A 23,664-nucleotide genomic window follows, 5' to 3' on the forward strand; every position below is an offset into this window, starting at 1 on the left:
TAATTGATCCCATGCAAAAGAAAAAAAGGTTACTATTGGTCAGCATTTGACTAGCTTGCTCGGGTCAAGATTAATAGGTCCGTGCACTTTCGTTTGTGTGGAAGCTGGCTTGTCTGAGTCTTGACTAGCTTGCTCGATCGGGTCAAGGTTCAATAGCTCTGTGCACTATCCTTGCCGTGCCATACGCGAGGCCGGCTGGCGCGCAGTAGTGCACAGCCTGCCGCCTGGGCGCGAGGCGGCCCGGCCCACCATGTACAGTGCTGCCGCCAGCCAGTGGGGCGGCAGGGCCCACCACGCCAGCCCGTGTCGTCGCGGCTCGTTGATTCCTGTTACTTAGTCTGCTGCCTGGCGCCGTGGCGGCAGGCGCTGCCGCCTCATCCCGTGGCGGCACGTGTCACGTGTCGCCTGGCGCGCTTGCCGCCACGGTTGAGGGGGTCTTTTTTGCCAATTTGTCTTAGAAGGGGTCTTTTCTAGCAATTTTGTTCCGCATGTGGTCTTTTTTGACAAAAAATCCAGCTATCACATGCTCCCTCACGGCCCAATCTATCCACTGAGCCATGACAAAGGACGGCCTGCTTGCTCTTGGCACCACGTGGGCTCCGCGCTGCACCCAGTCCAGACACATGCGCTTTATTGCACCCAATCGATCGTGTCGCTGCTAGGTCCTCAGCCGCCACGCGCACTTGGATCCAACCTCCTGCACTCCGAGCATCCGAGCGGACCGCGTTATGTACGTGCCGCACCTGACGCAGCTTCCTGGACCGCCACGCGTGCCTCGCTGCTGCGCTTCCGCACCGAACCAACCAACCGCTGCCTGCCCGGATCGAATCTGCTGCTGTACGAACTCGTCGAAAACTCTGATTGCTCTCGACCACCGCTTTGATCGAAACCTGCCGCTACTTTTCACCGTTTAGACTGCTTTTGATCTTTCCGTTGACCTCCACGAACAACTTCGATCACACCACAATCACCTGGCAACCCACATTGATTGTGGGGTTTAGTCCCACATTGATTGTGGGAGGAGACATAACACGACTTATAAGGGTGGGGGTGTCCCCTCCTAACAGGCTAGTCTTTTGGGGGGAGAGGGCCCAATGCCCGTCATAAGTCGGTGTTGCTCTCCGGTTGGGCCTGGTTGCCGCATGTGGGTCGGAACGCTGGTGCTAGCGGACCCGGAATTTCGTAACACACCCGAGAGTCGCAGCGTCAGCTCGTCTGCTTCCAATCTACCTCGAGCGACGGCGATCACCAACCCAGATTGATCCCTTCCCCAAGACGTGAGGCCTGAGATGGCATGATCAACCACGCTAGCAGTGTTCCAAGATCAAGCCTATCTTCTACAAATCAATCTAGAAAATTAAAATAGGTCCAGTTTTCAGAGAAATAGACCCGTTTTACAGTTAGGCACAAGGCCTCCGATTTTGTTGGCCTGGCTATGCTTTCATCCAGCCAGGCCGATTGCAATGGGCAGGAAGATAGTGTGGTCTCCTCTGGCTGAGAATTTATATAACAAACAATAATTCTATGGTGACAGCGTCGCCTTTGACGGTGAAGTCGATGGTCAGTCTTCTGGTAGTACAATAATTCTAGCTAAGACCTCACCATCGAGCTGTGTCACGTTCGTCTCTGGTCTCACTCACTGTCCACCTAATTAAACTTATCCCTGCTGTCGCCCACAAAAAAGAAAAATCTTATCCCAACTGTATGTAAGGTCTAGACATTCAGGGTGTTACCCTTCATTTTCTTAGTTTTCCTACTTGCTTCATTTTTTTTCCATACGACGGACGACTGCTTGCTTGATGGTTAGTGTTGTGATGGAATCTGGACTAGCTTCATGGCTAGCAACAAAAGTAGCTACCTAGCCTCAGAAAATAATATCTTCGATCGATCCAGGCTGGTCGCTACAGGGATGAAGATTGTGTGGCTCTCTTCTAGGTGACAATTCCTTGGCTGGGCAATACAACAATAGTTGAACAGTGACAGCATCGACCTAGCTATATAGCTAGGGACCAGGTCAGTCTCCCGGTACAATAATTCTAAGACCCCATCAACTCCTTGTGGTTTCATTGGATGGGCACCATGCCAGAAGCACGAGTACCATCCGGCTATAAAAGGATCCACGAGGGACTCTTCCCAACCACTTGCACCTAAACCAGCACCACTTCCCAGCACACAAACCACCAATTAACCCTGCCTACCGGCGCTGGCGCTTGAGGAGATGGAGGCGGCGATTGGCATGGCAAGCGGGCTCATTGGCAGCCTGGTGAATCTGCTAGCCAATGAGGCTGTGGGGGCGTACGTTGCCAGCACTGAGCTTGGCCTCAACTCCACACAGATCAAAGATGATCTGCTGCGCACCCAAGTTCTGTTGTGCGAAGCCGACAGAAGGGCCATGAGCAACAACGCCGGTCTGGAGGGACTGTTGCGGAGGCTCAGTGCCAAGGTCGATGAGGCCGAGGATGCCCTGGACGAGCTCCACTACTTCATGATCCAAGAAAAGCTCGACAACACCAATTACACACTGCCGGATCTGGGTGATGACCTTCGGGGTCATGCTCGCCATGGTCGCCATGCTCTTCGCCACATCGTCGGTAACTGCCTTACATGTTTCTCCTGCTCTTGTTCGACGAAATATGATGATGGTCGTGTTCCTGTTATTGTTACAAATAACCCACACAATGCAACGGAGCAGCCTGATAGTGGTGGTAATGGTGATCGTCCGGTTGATAAGTTGTTATTCGATAGAGTGGCCATGTCTAGGAAAATTAAGTCAGTGATAGAGGAACTACATTCGTTGTGTGACTCTGTCACTGAGTCACTCAAAATAGTTCCGCATCATAGCAGTAACACTGCCATAAAACGACCTATCATTGGATCAACCAGTGCACAGAGTATATTGTATGGGAGGACAGAGCTTTTTGAGCAAACAGTAAAAGATATCATTACCTGTGACACAAATAGCAGTGAAACATTGTCTGTTCTTCCTATAGTTGGCCCAGGTGGTATTGGAAAGACAACTTTCACTCAACACCTATACAATGATAAAAGGATACAAGAACACTTTGATGTTAAGGTTTGGGTATGTATATCTGATTTTGATGTGTTTAGGATCACCAAACATATCCATGACCACATACGTGAAAGTGAAAAACAAGAAGGCAGCACTTCCCATCAAACAACCAATACCAGTTTAGACCTGCTTCAAATATATATTGGGCATAAACTAAAGTCCAAAAGGTTTTTAATTGCCTTTGATGATCTGTGGGAATGCAATAGCGAGGATTGGGGAAACCTGTTAGCTCCATTGATGAAGGGGGAGGCCAAGGGAAACATGATTCTCCTCACAACACGATCCCCGTCTAAAGCTGATACTGTGAAAACAACCGATGCAATAGCACTGAAAGGCCTTCACCCTGAAGATTTCTTCACATTCTTTGAGGAACTAATATTTGCGGGAAACAAACCCGAGTATTACCAAGAGGACTTGGCTAATCTTGCAAGAGATATTGCAAACAAATTGAAGGGTTCACCTCTAGCAGCTAAAACAGTTAGTCGGATACTGAAAAGGGATCCATCTCGGGAACATTGGACTGGAGTTCTTAAAAACAATAAATGGCAAAAACAAGAAAATTCTGATGACATTATGCCATCTCTAAGAATTAGCTATGATTATCTTCCTTTCCATTTGAAAAAATGTTTCCCATATTTTGCCCTGTTCCCCGAAGATTATAGGTTTAATAATCTAGAGATTACATACTTTTGGATTGCAATAGGAATCATTGAAAAAGATGAGAATTACATGGAACAACTTGTGGACAATGGTTTTCTCGTGAAGGAGAATTATGTACTACATGATTTATTACACGAACTATCACGGAGTGTCTCGTCACAAGAGTGCCTCAATATAAATAGTGGTGAAAGTTTTAGAGCTGATGCCGTCCCCAAATCTATTCGTCTTTTTTCCATCACCATGGAAGAAAAATATGATGTGACTTTTAGGGGAGAAATGATTAAACTGAGGAGCAAGGTAGACATTGTAAATTTACGGGCTTTGATGGTTTTTCGAGAATATAGTGAAACTATTAATGAGATTTTGGAAGATACTTTCATGGAAATACAAGGTCTCCGTGTCCTATTTATGAAAGTCAAGTCCCTGAAATATTTCCCACCCAACCTTTCAAAGCTTATCCACCTCCGATACCTAAAAGTTTCTGGACACACAACTGACTCAGAGCTAACTTTGCCTAGCACACTCCCTAGATTTTATCACTTGAAACTATTGGACCTAAGTAGTTGGTATGGTAGGGATAAATTGCCTAAAGACATTAGCCGCCTTATCAACTTACACTATTTAGTTGCTAGAATTAAATTCCATTCTCAATCTGTTGAACTCCATTCCGATATTCCTGAGGTTGGAAAGATGAAGTGTCTAAAGGAGCTTACAAAATTTTGTGTCAAGAAAGAGATTGTTGGATTTGAGTTGAGTGAGTTGGGGGAGTTAACTGAGCTCGGAGGAGAACTCAGTATATATAACCTTAAAATGGTGGCAACCAAAGAAGAGGCTATGGAAGCCAAACTGATGTTGAAAGCTGATTTGAAAAAGTTGGAGTTACTTTGGGGCACAGAACACGATCAGGGAGAATCTGATGTCCTTGGTGATAGTACAGAATTATCTGATGTTATTGATGGTCTTGAACCACATCCTAATCTTCAATCACTTGTTATTAAAAATCACGGTGGCTCAACCTGTCCTAGTTGGTTGTGTGGTTCCATTGGCCTACTAATGCTGACGTCCCTCTGCCTAGAGGATGTTTCTTGGACCATTCTTCCACTTGGGCGTCTGCTACATTTGTCGTCACTCACGTTGAGGAATATTCCTAGACTTGGTCAGATCATATCTGGCTCTTCTGACATTACAGACAGGAGTTGTTCGCGGTTGAAGGAGATTATCCTCTTTCGGCTGCCAGAATTTACTGAGTGGGTGGTGACGCCTAATGCCCGTTGGTTTCCAAGGCTTGAACTTGTCCATTGCTATGGATGCCCCAACCTCCGTTCGTTTCCCTTCCTGGAAGAGGGCTCTGGTTCTTATACGAGCCTATCGACACTCCGTATTTTCAAATGCCCCAAGTTGCTCCTGCCCCCCATGCCGGCAACTCATATTGATGTGCCTGCTGGTCCTTCACGGAGTATGGAGTATGATGAACATGACTTGCCTTTGACGGGGCATAGCGGTGCTGCATCAAAGTTCACATGGGCGCAACTCCCAAAGCTAACCTCTCTGAGGGAGCTTCGTATTGAAGGAGACTCAAGCTTTGTATCTATGGATCTGCTCTCAAACCATACATCTTTGACCTGTCTACAACTAGTAGATTGCGAGAATTTAGAAGTAGATGGGTTCAATCCTCTCATCGCAGCTGTCAACCTCAAGGAATTTGCGGTTCACAACAGGGGAGGAGATCGTTCTCGCTCTGTAGCGGCGGATCTTCTCTCAGAAATGGTGGTGGCAAGTAGGACTGACATACAGTTGCCTTCTGCGGGCTGCTTCCGACTGGAAACACTTGGCGTGGATAGCATCTCAGCAATGCTTTCTGCTCCCGTATGCAGCCTCTTCGCCACCACCCTCCACACATTAATCTTCGAATTGGATCAGCGGGTGGAAAGCTTCACGGAAGAGGAAGAGAATGCGCTTCAGCTCCTCACCTCCCTCCAACACATGTATTTTTGGTTTTGCCAAGGTCTGCCGTCCCTCCCTGGAGGGTTACACAAACTTTCTTCTCTCTGGGGCCTACATGTGGGTTATTGTCCTAAGGTCCGATCGCTGCCCAAGGAGGGGCTCCCCGCTTCTCTGCGACTTCTAATAGTAGAAGGGTGCACTCGCGAGCTATGTGAGCAAGCCAAGGAATTTGAAGTAAGAAACCCATATTTACGGGTAGACGCCTATAAATGCATAGATTGAATTTTAAATCCAAGGTAACAAGCTGAGTCTTCGCGCTTGCCATTTCCGTTCGTCTTCTCGTTTTCTATAGTGCTGATCTGTGAGTTCTGACTTCTGACAGGCCAGCCCCATGTAACTTGTGAATATCCTTTCAGCCATATCGTCTATGAGCTATATGTCTGCATCTGGAATATCATACTCTACTTTACAATATGAAGACCAAGGTGGCAACCGGCCGGTGGACCTGGAGGTGAATATCTGTTTTCTCTTGTCTATATGTACTCTTTTTAGAGTAAATTGCACAAAACCACCACTTTGAAGGCTAGGTTTGCAGAAAACACTACGCTACACTTTTCTTGCAAAAAACACCACATCTTCTATAATCGTTTAGCAAAAACCACTGATCGGCGGCTTTGTCTCGGTTAAGCGCACTTAGACAGACGGGGCCCGCCAGTCAGGCTGACGTGGCACCGCTCAACACCTCGCAGCTAACGACGACGGTAGGTAATGTGTCATCATGTGTGGAGCCATGTGGGGTCCACCTGTCATTGAAAGAAAAAGGAAAAAAAAAGCTTCATCTTCACCACCGGATCCCGACCAGGGCAGATGCTCGCCGCCCGTCCCGCCCCCGGCTGGGGCACAGGCCGCTGTACCCGTTGCCGTGCGAAGCTTGCCCCGACCCGGCCGAGGCAGAGGCCGCCGTCGTCGTGGCCGCCTGAAGGTCGAGCCAGCCAGTTGACAAAGCGGGACGAGCCCGCCTTCCCTCTACTCCTTCAGCTCTCCCCTAGATCCCAAATGGTCGCGCCCGCCGCCTTAGATCCTCCCCAGGCAGCCCTTCCCCACTCTCCGCTTGATCGATCCAACCGAATCACTGCTTTTGGTCGCTCAATCGATCATGGACGCCATGGGGGAGCTTGCTGCGGGAAGCGGGATGCACCACCACAAGTGCAAGGTGTGTGGGAAAGGGCTTCTTGTGCGGCCGCTCGCTCGGCGGGCACATGCGCTCCCACATCTCGCTTGGAGAGGCGCTGCCGGAGGCCCACGACCAGATGGAGGCGGCCGCCGGTGGCTGTGATGGCCGCGCCGCCCAGGCGGAGGTGCAGTTCGATGTGCGTGGTCGCGCCGGCCCCCGCGCCGCGACCGCCGATGTTGAGCGCATTCCATGAGGAGCAAGAGGACGCCGCGCTCTGCCTCCTGATGCTCTTGAGGACACCACCGGCGGCATGCGGAGCTTGATAGCGTCGAAGCAGGTGCACCTCCCAACTAAAGATAAGGCAAGGCAAGCAAAAAAAAAGCCAGACATTTTTTTGTCTTTTTTCTTTCAATGACAGGTGGCCCCACATGGCTCCACACATGCTCACAACGTTACCAACTGTCGCCGTTACCTAGGAGGTGTTAAGCGGTGCCACGTCAGCCTGACTGGCGGGCCCCATCTGTCATAAGTGCGCTTAACCGAGACAAAACCGCCGATCAGTGGTTTTTGTAAAACGATTACAGAAGACGAGGTGTTTTTTGTAACAAAAGTGTAGCGTAGTGTTTTCTGCAAACCTAGCCTTCAAAGTGGTGGTTTTGTGCAATTTACTCACTCTTTTTATAAAATCTCATCAACTGAAAATCTGTATAGGCTGAAGCATGCAATCCGATTGCAATGGAGATTGGAACCGGGCATATGCTCGATTGAATATTCCTAGGAAAATGAAATTCCTACTTATTCTGCTAAGTGTTGGTACATGCATCATCTTGTATGGAAGAACCTCTATGTTAGTGCTTTTTCATCTTTTCAAAATTCTGAACTTTGTTGCTTAAAAGTAATGTCTTCTTTTCTTTCTATGCTCTTCCTCCTCTCAGTCTCAGGAAAATCCAGAGATGTTCCTATCTAGATACTGTTAGTTCAGAAGTTTTCTTTCACAAGTTGGCGACGGGATATTCGGGTAGTTAAGCTACTGCTTAATTGCTTATAGACTTCTATTTTATCTGTTCCATAATCCTTGTTCTCATAAACAGTTGACACCATTCACCGTCAAGCTAGTTTTAGGACAACGATCTGAAGCTTCAATGCCACGCACCTCAAGCACCTAATTAATATGTCGCAGAGAAGCTACCTTAGCAGAAGGCACATTTCATTTACAAAATTATGTAAGTTCAGTTCATCTTACTGCTTTATAATAATATTTGCATTTTGTACAAAAAAGTGGGTCACACTGAATTGTTCTTGTATAAGACTCAAGTACTCCCTCTGTCCCAAAATTTTTGTCTTAGATTTGTTTAGATACGGATGTACCTACTTTTGTACCGTTTGTAAGCTTGAGTTACATGTTGTTGCCCTAGTAATCCCCTCCGCCTGCCACTACATTGCCGCATCTTCCACGGCTCATGTTCGTTCCCGTCCACATGACTTGATACGTCCGTATTTAGACAAATCTAGGACAAGAATTTTGGGACAAAGGAGTACATGCCAAGTGTAGAGAATGTGTTTCGTTGGCAGGCAGCAATTTATGAATCCATTAGCTCCATGCTACGCCATAGTACATTTCAAATATTAAACAGTGAGATACCATGTAAGAATATTTCTATAAGTATATAATGTAACTATAAAAAATATAATGCAATTGTAATATTTTATTCTAATTTGGATTATGATAAATGTTTCAGGTATGGGATCAGAAAAGCGCTGTGCGTTAATGGTTTGCTTGGAGTATTGCCCAATTCTTTTGCACACACATTGTCTGGCTTACTAATGATTCGTCAGCTTTTGAATCACGAAATTGACATTTTGGTTGGAAGAGCAATTTATCCTCGGGTAAGTTCATGTCTAAGCAGTTTTAGATGGCAAGGGTGCTGCTCCATTCTTCTTGGTTTGAAGTAAGAATGTTGGTTTGAAGTAAGAATGTATGCTTAGCCCTTTTTTTTTTGAAAATCTGAACATCACATTTTGTGCAACATTGGAGCAGGTTGATTTGGTGTTCATGAACTTCATGGTAACCACTGACTGCCAACTACAACTTGTCCAGATTTTAGAGATTACATATATTGTGATGCTTTAGTGCTTTACTGGCAACCTTGATCCGTCAGAGTTTCAGTTCGAGTATAGCAGGTTCACAACTGATGAGTAATGAGCGACTCAAAGTAATGAATTGAGCATTTATATTATGCCAGTTCGCTTTACCTTGTTCAGTCAATTGCCTGAACTTAGATTGAACACTTGGATTCTGCAGAACAGTGAATTCAGAAGTTGGTTGTTCGTCGGGACAACAAAAAGTAACCAGTGAGCCTCTGTCTTCATACCTCTGACGGAGTGCTGCGTAGTTCTGCATATAAATAGACCCTATTGAAGGTACTGATTACATTACATGTGGTACGTGTTGCACGATCGGTGGTTCAGGTTTTCGGTACTGATTTGTTTCATGTATGTATGCGGTGGCATGCATCATGGTGCAGGTGTGTACGTGTCAGCTTGGCTCCTTCATGACAACGAACCTGAGGTCCTCAACCTGATGAAGTCATGAAGAGGAAGCTACTGCAGTACGATTCCTGACTAGAAAGCATTGCAGCAGCTCCCGCCTCCTGCCCGGCCTCTCCACACCGCTAGTATTTCTCCAGGCTCCGCGGCCGCATCCTCCACTCGTTTCTCCACTGCATCTGCTCTGCCCACATTTGGCACTCGGCGGGCCTCTTCTAAGCGCTATAGCGTCCTATAGCGCTATTTAAAATGTATGTTCATGTGTTTGAATGAAAGTCCCTTAGCGCAAGACCTCTTCTAAATGCTATAGCGAAGCTATAGCGGGCTATTTGAAACCATGGCGCTGACGCCAGAAGATCGTTGTTGGGCAAGGCCCGCGGCCAGCTGTGAATATTGAGTATCCTGAGAAATGTCTCCTTTGGATAGATTGTCCATTTTTGGAAGGAATTCATCCCCTTTCCGCTCTTTATTTTCTTTTGCCTTCTTAATTAAATTTCCAGCTTTCCGCTGCCTTTGCCTTCGACCCATATCAGAGTGCGTGCTGCAACACTCGCACTTCTTTTTTGGAGCAGTTGCAACACTGGCACTGGAACACAGGAAAAAGACAATGAACGAGTAGGTTCCGGGCTGGGCCTGGCCATACACAAGAATGAAGAATCCCAGTGGGGCTGTGCGCCTGTGCCGTGGGCTGGGCCATATCGGTACCTTCACAAAAAAATTTCCTTCCAGGCCCACTGGCTCTCCCCTCCCATTTTGGTTTGCGGCACATCTAAAAACAAAAATTGGTTTGCGGCGGTCGGTAGCCACCCCTCCCACCCTGGCGACGGCGATGGCGATCTCCACGCCGTCGTTGGCAACAGGCTCACTCACCGCCAGCTGTTTCCCCCCTCGGTAACTCGCCTGCGTCTCATCCCCTGCCCTGCTTCCTCTGTAACTTTGCATTTTTGTGTTCCTTGTTGAGACAGGCCTTTCAATAAAGAGTTAAAGACTACTTTGAATACAATTTCACAAGTTTTAAAAGTTTCAGCTAAACATATTTATACAGATTAGTTAAAGATGGCATCTTGTTTGTTGCCAATGAATCTCACCGGAATCTTCACTTTGTTTGACCAAACGATTGATGCCCTTTTGTCTCAAGGGATGGTAATACAAGTTTCTTGCCAACGATGCCGGAGTGGTTCCCCAGTCACCGTTGAGACGAGTTTAATAGTGTGGCCTCTCGGGTTGTTAAGTATACTGTCGCAATCAACTATCACAATAATGGACCAGTTCTTGGAGTTTAGAAAACTTGTCCATGACGAGGCACCATGACCATGTCATATCGAGACACAAAACATTCAGTTTTTCTTTAGCAACTACAATTGCAGAGTGGATGGGTTCAATCTCTTTAGCTACATGTCAGCCAATTTTTTCTCCCCATTATCCTGCAGTGGACAGCAAAAAATACGGTAGAATTGATGGACTTGGCTACTCAAATCCTTTTCTTTATGTCCAAGTCATGATCAACTAGTCCTTGTCGTCACAAGTCACAACCACGTACCTCACATGGCTTTCTCCAGCCTCATTGCAACTGATTGGTTCATTCAGGTTCACATCTACATTTTTCAGAAAGAAAGCATCATGCATCTTCCCGGAAGCCTCCCTGAGTGCACGTTATGAGGTCAATGACCAAGTATAAGCCTGGACAGACAGAGCCTAGCTACAGCGAGCTAGCTTGGTCAATACAAACCTGCCACCAACACTATAAAAGGAGCCACCAATGCCTTCTAAGTATGCCCACATAGCTGCTACCTGTCAACCCACGAAACTCTACCTCACAGGTCACAAACCACTTGCCTTGCTTAGCGCCCGGCGGAGATGGGGACGGCGGCAGCAGGCTGGCTCATCGGCAAGGTGCTGAATATGCTGTCCGATGACTTGGTGGCCGCATACGTGGACAGCAAACAGCTCGGGCTCAACTCCGAGAAGATCAAAGGTGATCTCATGCGTACACGTGGACTTTTGCAAGCCGCCCAGGCGAGGGGCATGGGCGACAATGATGGTCTGCGTGAGCTGCTGCAGGCGCTCAACGCCAAATCCCATGAAGCTGAGGACGCACTGGATGAGCTCCACTACTTCGTCGTCCAGGACCAGCTTGACGGCACCCGGTACGCGGTGCCAGATCTTGGTGATGGCCTATCCGGTCTTCTTCAACATGGTTGTCATGCCGTTCGCCACACCATTGGTAATTGTCTTGCATATTTTTCTTGTTCGTGTGTGCATGATGGTGCTGGTGCTGCCGCTGCCGATAATCCATCCAGTTCAACCAACCCTGGCAACGGCAATGATGCTCCATTTGAGAGGCTGACATTTGACAGAGTTGCCATGTCCAAGAAAATTAAGTCAGTGATACAAGAAATGCACTCTCTATGTGCGTCTATCGCTGAGTTGCTCCACATAGATCCAGACCATATCAACACTCCAAATGTCACCCTAAAACGCCCTATTACAAGTTCAGTCATTGCACAAGTTACACTGTATGGTAGGACAGCTATTTTTGAGAAAACTAGAAAGGATATTATTGGTGGCACATATCAGAATAAAACCCTTTCCGTTCTTCCTATAGTTGGTCCAGGGGGTATTGGAAAGACAACCTTCACCCAACATCTATATAAGGATAAAAGCATAGAAGAGCATTTTGATGTTCGGGTTTGGGTAAGTGTACCAACTGATTTTGATCTGCTTAAGGTCAGCCAACAAATCCTTAGCTGTATAGAAGGAAGCAACACAGAAAATCAAACAACAAGTTTAGACCAGCTCCAAAAATCCATCGCACAAAGGCTTCAGTCTAAACGGTTTCTAATTGTCTTTGATGATATGTGGAAATGCAACATCCATGATTGGGATAACTTGTTAGCTCCATTCAAGGAGGAGGTATTATCCATGGGCAACATGGTTCTTGTCACAACTCGAATCCCAACTATAGCTAATATTGTGAAAACAACGCATGCAGTAGCACTAAAAGGACTTGAGCCTGCTGAATTATTCAGATTATTTGAAGAAATAATTTATTTTGGAACAAAGCCTGAGGATTATCGAGATGACTTAACTCACATTGCAAGAAAAATTTCAGAGAAGTTAAAGGGTTCACCTCTAGCAGCCAAGACAGTTGGTCGATTATTGAAGAGGGACATTTCTCTGGAGCATTGGGTGGGAGTTCTTGAACACAATGAGTGGCAAAAAGAGCAAAATGAGCATGACATTATGCCATCTCTAAGGATTAGTTATCATAACCTTCCTTTGCATCTGAAAAGATGTTTCTCATATTTTGCATTGTTCCCTGAAGATTATAATTTCAAGAACTTAGAAATCACATACTTTTGGATTTCCATAGGAGTCATAAACAAAGAGGATAAATATGTGGATGAATTTGTGGACAATGGGTTTCTCGTGAAGGACAATGATGGTTCTGAGGATCATTACTATGTATTGCATGATTTATTGCATGAACTATCTCGGAGTATTTCATCACAAGAATGTCTCAATATATATAGTAGTGAAAGTTTTAGATCTGATGTCATTCCACGATCTATTCGCTACATATCCATCACCATGGGAAATAGTTGCGATGCAATTTTTAGGAGAGAAATGTTTGAATTGAAGAGCAAGATAGATATTGTAAATTTACGGGCTTTGATGATCTTTGGAAAATACGGAACGGTCATTCATGAGACTTTGGAGGATACTTTCAAGGAAGTTGGGAGACTCCGTGTCCTATTTATAGAATTTAATTCCCTAGAAACCTGGCCGCACAACTTTTCAAAACTTATCCACCTCCGATGCCTCAAAATTAGTACATCATTATTCAGCTCACAAGTGACTTTGCCCATTACACTATGCGGGTTTTATCACTTAAAATTATTGGACTTAATAGGTTGGCATGGCAGTGTTAAATTGCCTAAAGACTTTAGCCGCCTAATAAGTTTACGACATTTATTTGCTAAAAATGAACTCCATTCCAATGTTACTATGGTTGGAAAGATGAAGTATTTAAAAGAGCTTAAACAATTCTATGTCAAGAAAGAGAGTGTTGGATTTGAATTGAGTGAGCTGGGGAAATTAACAGAGCTTGGAGGTGAACTCAATATATATAATCTTGAAAAGGGGGCAACTAAGGAAGAGGCTATTGAAGCCAAAATGGTTTTGAAAAGGGATTTCCCTTCTCCAATACGCTGACGACACCATTGTTATGGTCGAGGGATCCGCCCTTGAGATTTCCAACCTGAAGTTCCTCCTTCTGTGCTTCCAGCAAATGTCGGGCCTTACCATCAACTTCGACAAGAGCGAAGTGATGGTGCTCGGTTACCCCGCTGAGGAAGCTCAGTCCATTGCCGATCAACTTAACTGTCGGCTGGGTTCTTTCCCCACGACTTATCTGGGGATCCCCATCAGTGACTCGCGCCTCACCGTGGCGGACCTCCGCCCCACGGTGACCCGTATGCAGCATCGCGTGGAGCCCTGGAAAGGGCGTTGGCTGTCGAAGGCGGCCCGCGTGATTCTTATCAACTCCTCGCTGGCCAGCCTCCTGTGGTTCCTCATGAGCTTCTACAGCCTTCATGAGACGCTCCATCAGGAGATCGCCAAATACCAGTCCAGATTCTTCTGGGCAGGGGAGGAGGGCAAGCAGAAATATCACATGGTCAGCTGGCCAGATATTTGCAAACCCAAAGACCAGGGCGGTCTTGGGATCCTGTCCTCTCGGCGCATGAACATCGCCCTCCTGACCCGCTGGCTATGGCGCATTGCCAATGGCGAGGGAGGCCTCTGGCTTACTATCATCCAGAACAAATACCTACGTGGACAGCCCCTGGCGTTCTGCCAACGCTCGGGTGGTTCCCAGTTTTGGCAGGCTGTCGTCCAGCTGCTACCGGTTCTGCGTATAGGCACTTCCATCTCTGTGGGCTCTGGCGCCTCGACCTTTTTCTGGCTGGATAGATGGCTTGGGGACTCCCCTCTAGCCGCCCGGTTCCCCATCCTCTTCGATATTGTAGTTGACCCTCGGGTCTCTGTCGAGGCGGCCCTTATTGACTTAGGGCGCCTCGCGTTCCGCCGCCCTTTTGGACCTGCCGAGGTGGCTGCCTGGGATGATCTCCTCCAGGACATCGCCCTGCTGCCTATGGACGTGGCAGACGCTCCGGATGCCATCTCCTGGCGCCTAGACCCCTCCGTCCGCTTCTCCACCAAATCCCTCTACGCTGCCATTGCCCCCTCGTCAGCTCCGGAGCCCTTCGGCCTTCTCTGGGACATTCGCCTCCCACTTAAGATTCGGATCTTTCTGTGGCAGTGGATCCGCGGCCGCCTCCCGACCGGCGTGGAGGTCCTCAAGCGCCATGGTCCTGGTGATGGAATGTGCCCCTTGTGTGCCACGGTTGAGGATGCTAATCACATCTTCTTCTCGTGCTGCACGGCACAGTTCCTTTGGTCTTGTTTCCGCGAAACGGTTGGCGGACAGTGGTGCAATACCAACTTCCCTGACTTGCTTGCCGAAATTCAGGCCTCCCCCCTCGCTGCAGACATATTAGATGGCTGTGCGTCGGGGTGCTGGCCTGGACCTTGTGGACGGTTCGCAATAGGCTTGTCATTCAGAAGGTGCCCCTTCGACGTGCGACTGACTCCATCTTTAAAATGTGTGGTTACTTGCAGCTCTGGCGGCCGCTTAGCCGCCCCCCGGACCGGGACGCCATCGATAGACTCCTCACCGACCTCCGTTCGTTGGCCTTCCGCCTGGCACCTCCGCTCCCGCCGCCACCCCCGGAGCCCGACTAGTGGATGATTCACTTCTGGCGCGTGTGCCTTTTTGGTTGTGTGTGTTGGGCTTGTTGAGCTGTGCCCTCAGCAATACCCCTTGTTGCTTTCTTGTGCTTGGTCTTTGGGTGCGTGTGGACCTTGTGTTTGTGTGAACTTTGTGGTTGTGGCTTTGGCATTGGCTTTATCTATAAAGCGGGGCGCGAGCCTATTTCGGTAAAAGGGATTTAAAGAAGTTGCACCTAGTATGGAGTACAAACCAACATAACCTGGAGTCTGATGTTCTTGATGGTCTTGAACCACATTGTAATCTGGGAGCACTTGGCATTATAGATCATGGTGGTTCAGTCGGTCCTAGATGGTTGTGTCATGACATTAGGATGGAGATGCTCAAGTCTGTCCACCTAGAGGGTGTATCTTGGGTCGCTCTTCCACTTCTTGGACAGCTACTACATCTCACGTCACTCACGCTGAGTCGCATATCTAGACTTGGTCAGATCAGACCTGGCCTTTGTGGCGTTACGGATAAAAGTTTCATGCAATTGAAGCAGATTATTCTTCATAGTTTGCCAGAATTTATCGAGTGGGTTGGGGTGCCTAACGCCCATTCGTTTTCAAAGCTTGAATACATCCATTGCAGCTCATGTCCCAATCTATGTGTGCTGCCCTTCCTGCAGGAGGGCAATAATGTCTCTTATAACCATCTGGTGAAACTTGAGATTCTGAGTTGCCCAAAGTTGTTCCTGCCGTCCATGCCTCACACTTCAACAATAACTGATGTTGTGGCTGCTGATGCATCTTCAGTCAGCACAGGGATTTCATGGCACAGTGGACATGGTTTGTATTTGACGAGGTATAGTGGTGTATTAGCTTGGCACAATATAACCGACAAACTACAGAGCATCAAATTTGTAAGGGGTCAGAGATCCAATGGGAACAACTCTCAAAGATAAAATGCCTTTGGAATCTTGAGATTATAGACGACCCAGGATTTCTTTCAATAGCCCCGCTCTCAAACCTCACGTCTCTCACCCGGTTAGGGCTGTTAAATTGCGAGAATATAAGAATGGATGGGTTCAACCCTCTCATCACACTCGTCAACCTCAAGGAATTGGAGGTCTATAATAGAGATCACCCTCGATCTGTAGCCGCGGATCTTCTCTCGGATTTGGTGATGGCGAGCAGGGCAAAAAATGTGTTTCCTGCAACAGGCTCCTTCCAATTGGAAAAACTTGAGGTGGACAGCTCCTCAGCAGCGCTAGTTGCTCCAATCTGCGCCCTCCTTGCCGATACCCTCCAGGAGTTAAGTTTCTGGTATGATAAGCGGGTGCAAAGCTTGACGGAAGAGGAAGAGAACGCGCTTCAGCTCCTCACCTCCCTCCAACACCTGTCTTTTGTGGAGTGTCAAGGTTTGCCGTCCCTCCCTCAAAGGTTGCACCACCTCTCTTCTCTCAAGAAACTAGAAGTCATTAGGTGTGCTAAAATTCGATCACTGCCCAAGGAGGGCATCCCCAATTCTCTGAAAGAGCTAGTCATAGTGGACTGCGGCCCCGAGCTACGCGATCAAGTCTACACAGTGAAACAAAAATACCCAGATTTGCAGGTGTCATGACCTGGCCAAGGTACGTACTAATCAATTCAAGCTCTTCTCGTCTCATTTCTTCGTTTTTTTCCTGTAACAAATGTGATATATTTACTGTATGTACTCTCTCTATTTCAGATTATTTGAAGTTCTAAAATTGTATTAAGTCAAGCCTTTCAGTTCGAGTTCTTGATAAAATATATTTTTGTAGTACTGAACAAAAAAAATCATACCATATATTTAGTTGATTTTTTTGCATGGGTATTTAGTTGATGTTCTAGGTATTAACACAAAATTAGTTTCATTACTGACTTGTGTGTGACCTAACAGGCTTGCCGGTACAATTGCTCATACTATATATGGAACATATTCATCTATCTAAGCAGTTTTGGAGGATACTATATATATACAGAGCATGCCTTTCAGTTCCTACTTCTTAGCACGCCCTACTACATATTTATGGGCCAACTCAACGTAAGTGGCTGAGCATATTTATATTTTGTGTTCCATATACCTTGTCTGTTTCTGGAACTTAAATTTCATTAAACATTTTTTAGTTGGAACCTTAAATTTCATTACTCTTCCTTTTAGGTGATTTTTTTTCATTACTCCGGTTCTGCAGAATAATTACCACCTCTAGTGGATTTGATATTTAGTACTTTGGTTGTTTCATCCAAACAAGAGCAATTGAAGAACCTGCCTTGGGATTTGTTTATCTTGAAGGAGCTGCATGTGCAGTTACCAACTCTCAGTCAAAGATTTCTAGCCCAAGGTAACAATAAATTATTGCTTTCTCAAGATATTTTTTATTCACAATATGAATATTTTCATTACCCTGGCCTCTGCATCAATGATGCATACAGCCAAATCCTTGTTAAATATCTCGGCCGGATTGATCCCCATATCTTTTAGTACCACTAGCTAACTTGTGAAACCTGACAGGTAGCTGCCTTTGTCGTCACACTTGTGTCAGTACTCTCCTTTCAAGCTGCAACTTGTACGTACAGCTTGTGTTTTATCGGATTAACGACTTGTGAGGAAGAGCATTTTATCCTTGATCTGGTACGTATATGGCGTAGGCAACTCTTTTTTTGCTCCATTCATTTTGGCATAATACAACTATGTTTCCCGAGCCTTTTCTGAATTCTTAAACTGGTTGGTTATTGAGTTCATGGTGCCACCAATTGCCAACTAGTCCCTCCGTTTCTAAATATAAGTCTTTTAAGACATTTCAAATTACAACATACGAATGTATGTAGACATATTTTAAATGTAGATTCACTCATTTTGCTCCGTATGTAGTCATTTGTTGGAAATCTCTAAATAGACTTATATTTGGGAACGGAGGGAGTACATCTTGTGCAGATTTGGAGATTGCATATACATACGATTAGGGTGGTTTTTCACTTTCAACAGTCGGGGTTTCGGTTCCTATATATTTAGCAGTTCCCTGTTGACCAATTCAAAGTAATTAATTGAGCATTTTTTTGCTGTAAATTATTTGAGCATTTTCTTCTGATATATGGAGTGTGATGATTGTGTAACCTTCACGTATGGAAACATTGCAGCCTTTCTTGGAGTATTGACCATTGCAGGCTTCATCAGCCATCTCATAAGTAGGCGTTCTGTGCATTGCTGATTCTTTGGTGTAATGACCATTTCACTTGTGCACGCCTTGTCTGGCCTTCCTAATGATTGGACAGATTGTGTTTTATGAGATTAACAGTTTGGAATATCGATTTTTCTACCACTATATTCTTCTACCTGAGCAGTTGTAGCTGACAAGTGTGATTGCTAGTGTACATGTTGATTGATCCATCAGTGTGATTGCTCCATTCTTCTTGGCATATAATGCAACAAATGTTCCCTTTGCCTTTTATCTCAATATATGTCAGCTTGTGTTTGAATGCTAATTAAAATATGTTTCGTGCCATATTGAAACAGGTTGGTTATTTGTTCATACAGTCCAATTCCATTGTACCCCCGCCCCAACAACCACCTGACTACATACATCACCTGCAGATTTGATAGATGGTAGTGTTTCAGTGTCAGCCTTCAGAGCTCAGAGTTTCAGTTTACACTTGTTGACCGACGACTGAAAGGTAATGACTCGATCCTGTCCTGCAGAACAATCAATTTGCAGCCAGCAGTGGATCTAGAATTTGGCATTGAGAATTGCAAAGCTTGGTTGTTCCATCCAAACAACAGCTGCGACGGAAGCATTTGTCTTGACGGAGAGCTGTGTGGTTCTGCGTAATCGATAATTTCAAAGGTAGTCAGTTAACTAATTCATGTGGTGGTGATTCATTACGTGATGAAGGAAGTTAGTCACACTACAATATTCTTTCTTTGAAGAAGTTACATTACGATATTTGCGGTGCTGATTCGTTTCATGTATGTGCAGGTTCTGACGAACTCCAGAACCCTGAGGAAGAAGCTACGGTGAAGATTCGAAACAGGGCATTCTTTTCTGCCTCCTCTGTTTTCGTCCCCTGTCACTGCTCCCCACCTGAATATATTACTCAAAAGCCGCCAGGGCAGCCAGCACAGAATTACAAAGGCTACTTGTTGCTCTACATGACCTGGTCCTTGCCGCTGCTCTGTTATCCCTCTGTTACCTGTGCCTACCTAGTCAAAACCCATGCCCAAACTTGGCATCCTCTACGTTTTTTCAACGAAGTAGCATCCTGTATATGTATAATAAGCATACCTTTGATTTTCAATACAAATCACACGTGTTGGATCTCTTGCTCTCTCAGAAATGCCTTTTTACGCTCCTTTTTCATCCTCCCAATTGTTGGGGTCAGCATGGAACACGAGAGATGATGATGGCTATGGAAAATTATGCATGTTTCTGTACTATTGGGCAGTGCACCAATGACCAATTCTTCGTTACTGTAAAACTTACTTGACAGGCTGGAGTTTTGTGATTGCATATTTGCATCTCAGTGAACGTCCTCGCGTCGCCTCCAGGGGGCTGCTCGGGCAAACCCTAGCCACTGCCGCCCCCGACCCTCTGCATCGACGCTGTCGAAGGTAACTTGACGAATCTGAAGTCCTGAACCTGACGGGAGAAACTTCAAGTTACTAGTACTATGATTCGAGGCTGGAAAGCAGTAGAGCGTGCAACCCGTCAGTCTTTCCCCAGCCTCCGCGACCGCATCCCCTGCATCTGCTCTTGCTAGATTTGACGCTCATTACCCATCGTCGTCGTCATTTTTGTCAGGCTGCTTGCCACCGCCCGCCTGAAAGCTCCAAGTTCCTCCTCCCCTCTCCTCGTTGATGTACATGCTCGAACTGAAGATGAGACTCTCTTGACTCCATTGCCAAAGAAGCTTGTGAGAGAGAAAATCTGAGTGGGTCTCAAGCACTACTTGTTGTTGATAACAACAAGTTGAATGTGGATGAGATTCAGGTAGAACAAATGATACTTGATTTTATTGCTAATAGTATATATGATATCTTTACTTCTCACTTGGGGGAGCATGAAAAAAATTCCCAGGTGGAAGAGCTGATGGGTGAAGATTTTAGCAAGGATGGGGTGCAATCTGAGTACATGGTACAGTTTCCTGTCTCTTCTGATGAAGTGGAGGAAGTGATCCCTACTCCTCCACTAAGATCTGAGGATGCACTGAGATTCAGTACAAGGAATATGCAGAATATGGGTGACAAGATCCAGGATAAGGCTGTTGCAATTTCAAAGAAGAGGAATTTGGAAGGTAACTGCAATTTTAACTCCTTTGATGTTCTTTCTGATAATGACCTTATGATTAGAGCATCAAAAATGGGTGTGATTATACCAAACAATATTTTTTCTTCTATTGATATCCTGAGAGAGTTTGAGAGAGTAAGGAATAGTGACAATAATAATAGTCACAAGCCTGACACTACAGTGGAGGAGAACATGATGTTTATAACTAATGGGAAAGGGGATAAAACACCCATCAGCTCTGATTGGGCTGATGGGGAGGAAGATTTGGAGGAAAACTTTATCCTTGTAAGGTCTAGGAAGAAGAGAAATCCTAAAATCCAAGTGGCAATATCTAGGCCTTTGACCAGGAGTCAAAAACCTGACTTAGTGATGAGAAAAAAGGAAAAAGCTGGCAGCCCTGTCTATCATACCAGGGCCACCAGGGGGGAGAAGAAAAAGAAACCTTGTTGATATGATAGGTCTTTCTTGGAATTGTAGGGGGGCAGGAAAAAAGGGGATGAGTTCCTGCCTTTCCCATATAATTAGAGACCATTCCCTTGACTTTATTTGCTTGCAAGAGACCCATAAGAAGAAGTTTCAGGACAATTTTTTTAGGAAAATTGACCCTTACATTGCTTTTGAGTGGGATTGGGTTCCCTCAGTGGGGAAATCTAGAGGAATCCTATGTGGGGTCAGAAAAGAGAGGTTTGAAGTTGTTGCCTGGATGAAAGGCAGGTTTATCCTCCAGGTTGCTGTATATGACATCAAGATTAAAAAGATCTGGACTCTTTGTACTGTATATGGGGCTGCTCATGATAGTGACAAACAAGATTTTCTTATAGAATTAGCTGACTTTTGCATTCATGTGCAAACTCCTCTTTTAATAGGAGGTGATTTTAATATTCTGAGACATGAGGAAGAGAAGAATAAAAATTGGCATCATTCCCCTTACACAGATATGTTCAATTATGTGATTAACACGATGTGTTTGAATGAAATTCACATGAGTGTGGGTATGTATACTTGGACTAACAACCAAGCCCATCCTACTCTAGAAAAGTTAGATCGAGTGCTTATGAGCAATGACTGGGAGGACTTATTCCCTCAAGTCAATATCAAGAAAATTGTTAGAGATATATCTGATCATAATTCTCTCTTGTTGTCCTCTGACAATCATGTTGTCAGAGTCCCGCAGCAAAGAGAGTTCAGGTTCGAAATTAGCTGGCTCAAGTCTGAAGAGTTCATCTCTTTAGTGGATAAGATCTGGAACCAGTATGTTAAAGCCACAGACCCCATTGATGTATTAAACATCAAATTGAAGGGGATCCAACAAGTTTGGGCATGAGAAGATTAAGAAGAAGCTTATCAGAGAGGAGCTGGCTAGTATTGAAAAGGAAGAAGAAGGAGGGATACTAGACCCAGATATATTCTGCAGGAAAACTGAGCTCTTAGTAGAATAAAATGAAATTTTGGTTAATGAAGAACTATTCTCGCTACAGCAGTCCAAAGAGAGGTGGTTGCTCAAAGGGGATAGTAATTCTGCTTACTATCAAAAGATTGCTAATGGCAATAAAAGGAAAAATACTATTCACTCCCTGAATGTAGGGGATGTAGTGATAGAGGGGACGAGCGATCTTTTCAATCATGCCCCTGACTTTTATAAAAAACCTTTTTGGACCGGCCCCTGGAAACTTGCTACAGGTGGATCCTAATATTTGGGGGGAAGAGGAGAAATTGAGTGTCGAGGACAATGAGGTTTTATGTAGACCTTTTTGAGAGGAGGAAGTTAAAAATGCTCTATTTGGAATGAACAGTAATAGGGCCCTTGGTCCTGACAACATCCAGCAGAGTTTTACCAACACTGTTGGGAGATTGTGAAGAATGATATCATGAAACTTTTTGCTGCTCTACACGAAGGAACACTTGATGTTCAAAGGTTGAATTATGGAATCATTACCCTTCTTCCTAAGATCAATGGTGCGAACAAAATCCAATAGTTTAGGCCTATATGTTTACTTAGATGTCCATATAAGCTGATCACAGAAGTATTAGACAAGAGAGCAGCCCCCTATGCTGACATTCTGTTTAGCAAACACCAAAATGCTTTTATTAAGCACAGGAACATTATGGATGGGGTGCTAACTCTGCATGAGATTTTGCATCATACACATGTTAAGAAAAAAATTGGCATCATTATCAAGCTTGATTTTGAAAAAGCATATGATAAGGTCAATTGGGACTTCTTGTTAAAATGCCTTGAAATAAGAGGGTTTGGTAAAACTTGGTGTAGCTGGATGGAGAAAATCCTCCATAATGGCACTGTGAGTGTGAAGCTAAAAAACACTTCAGGGCCCTACTTCCAGAGCCACAAAGGAGTAAGGCAAGGGACCCGGTGTCCCCCTTCCTGTTCAACATCGCTGCTGAATGCTTGTGCAAGATGGTGCTGCGGGCTCAGAAAAATGGTCTGATTGATGGGCTGGCTTCGGATTTGGTGGATAAGGGAGTGGCCATTCTGCAATATGCGGATGACACAGTTCTTTGCATTGAGCATAATCCTGAAAAAGCTCTCAATTTGAAGTTGTTGCTTTATATGTTTGAGCTCATGTCTGGTTTGAAAATTAATTTCCAGAAAAGTGAAATTTTAACAATTGGAGGAGATGATAACATATTGAAAGAGTATGTTGATATTTTTGGGTGTCAAATTGGACACTTCCCGATGAAATATCCCGGGGTCCCTGTTAGTTATTCATCCCTGAAAGGTGTGGACTGGGACAATCTTGAGGCCAAATTTGTCAAAAGATGCAAGTCTGGTCTAGGAAGCAATGCCTCCTCGGGGGCAGATTGATTCTACTGAATGCTAATATTTCCAGCATGACTTATTATTATATGTCCATGTTTCTCTTGTCTAAAACCATCATAGAGAGGCTGGATAAACACCGAAGGAGATTTTTCTAGCAAGTAACTAAAAATAGAAAACGTTACTACCTGGTGAGATGGTCCACAATTTGTAGATCCGAAGAGAAAGGGGGATTGGGGGTGAAAGACCTTCACAGGAAAAATATTTGCCTTTTGGTGAAATTGTGGTGGAAACTGGAGATGAAAAAGGGGCTTTGGCAAGATATTATCAAAGCCAAGTACTTTGGTAGGGACACAGTAGCTTCTATCAAAGGATAAATTACTGATTCCCCTTGCTGGAAGGCCATTATGAAAGT

General features: G+C 45.4%; 3 protein-coding genes across 11 annotated transcripts; all 3 read left to right on the plus strand.

Moving 5' to 3' along the window:
* The first annotated feature begins 2,023 nt into the window (after positions 1-2,023).
* On the plus strand, positions 2,024-9,864 carry LOC119341333 (putative disease resistance protein RGA3). Of its 9 annotated transcripts, none has more exons than XM_037613211.1 (8): positions 2,024-5,970; positions 6,057-6,185; positions 7,560-7,866; positions 7,940-8,071; positions 8,588-8,797; positions 8,887-9,061; positions 9,151-9,269; positions 9,374-9,864. In XM_037613211.1, exon 1 carries the CDS (start codon positions 2,219-2,221, stop codon positions 5,954-5,956), a length of 3,738 nt encoding a protein of 1,245 aa, XP_037469108.1. In that variant the 5' UTR covers positions 2,024-2,218; the 3' UTR covers positions 5,957-5,970; positions 6,057-6,185; positions 7,560-7,866; positions 7,940-8,071; positions 8,588-8,797; positions 8,887-9,061; positions 9,151-9,269; positions 9,374-9,864. The 9 variants fall into 9 exon arrangements, 7 of the variants coding, with proteins under 7 accessions (XP_037469108.1, XP_037469106.1, XP_037469107.1 ...); XM_037613209.1 differs by having other exon boundaries at positions 8,588-8,735; XM_037613210.1 differs by having other exon boundaries at positions 7,560-7,695; positions 7,784-7,866; positions 8,588-9,061.
* A 1,339-nt stretch (positions 9,865-11,203) lies between these two features.
* On the plus strand, positions 11,204-15,401 carry LOC119336027. Its single transcript, XM_037608070.1, has 2 exons — positions 11,204-11,619; positions 15,078-15,401. The coding sequence occupies exons 1-2, from the start codon at positions 11,253-11,255 to the stop codon at positions 15,092-15,094; spliced, it is 384 nt and encodes a 127-aa protein (XP_037463967.1). The 5' UTR covers positions 11,204-11,252; the 3' UTR covers positions 15,095-15,401.
* Positions 15,402-15,931: 530 nt separating this feature from the next.
* LOC119339708 (putative disease resistance protein At3g14460) lies at positions 15,932-16,795 on the plus strand. Its single transcript, XM_037611668.1, has 2 exons — positions 15,932-15,982; positions 16,039-16,795. The coding sequence occupies exons 1-2, from the start codon at positions 15,932-15,934 to the stop codon at positions 16,789-16,791; spliced, it is 804 nt and encodes a 267-aa protein (XP_037467565.1). The 3' UTR covers positions 16,792-16,795.
* The last annotated feature ends 6,869 nt before the right edge of the window (positions 16,796-23,664 follow it).

The sequence above is a fragment of the Triticum dicoccoides genome, chromosome 7B, assembly GCF_002162155.2.
Source record: "Triticum dicoccoides isolate Atlit2015 ecotype Zavitan chromosome 7B, WEW_v2.0, whole genome shotgun sequence".
Classification (NCBI taxonomy): Eukaryota; Viridiplantae; Streptophyta; class Magnoliopsida; order Poales; family Poaceae; genus Triticum; species Triticum dicoccoides.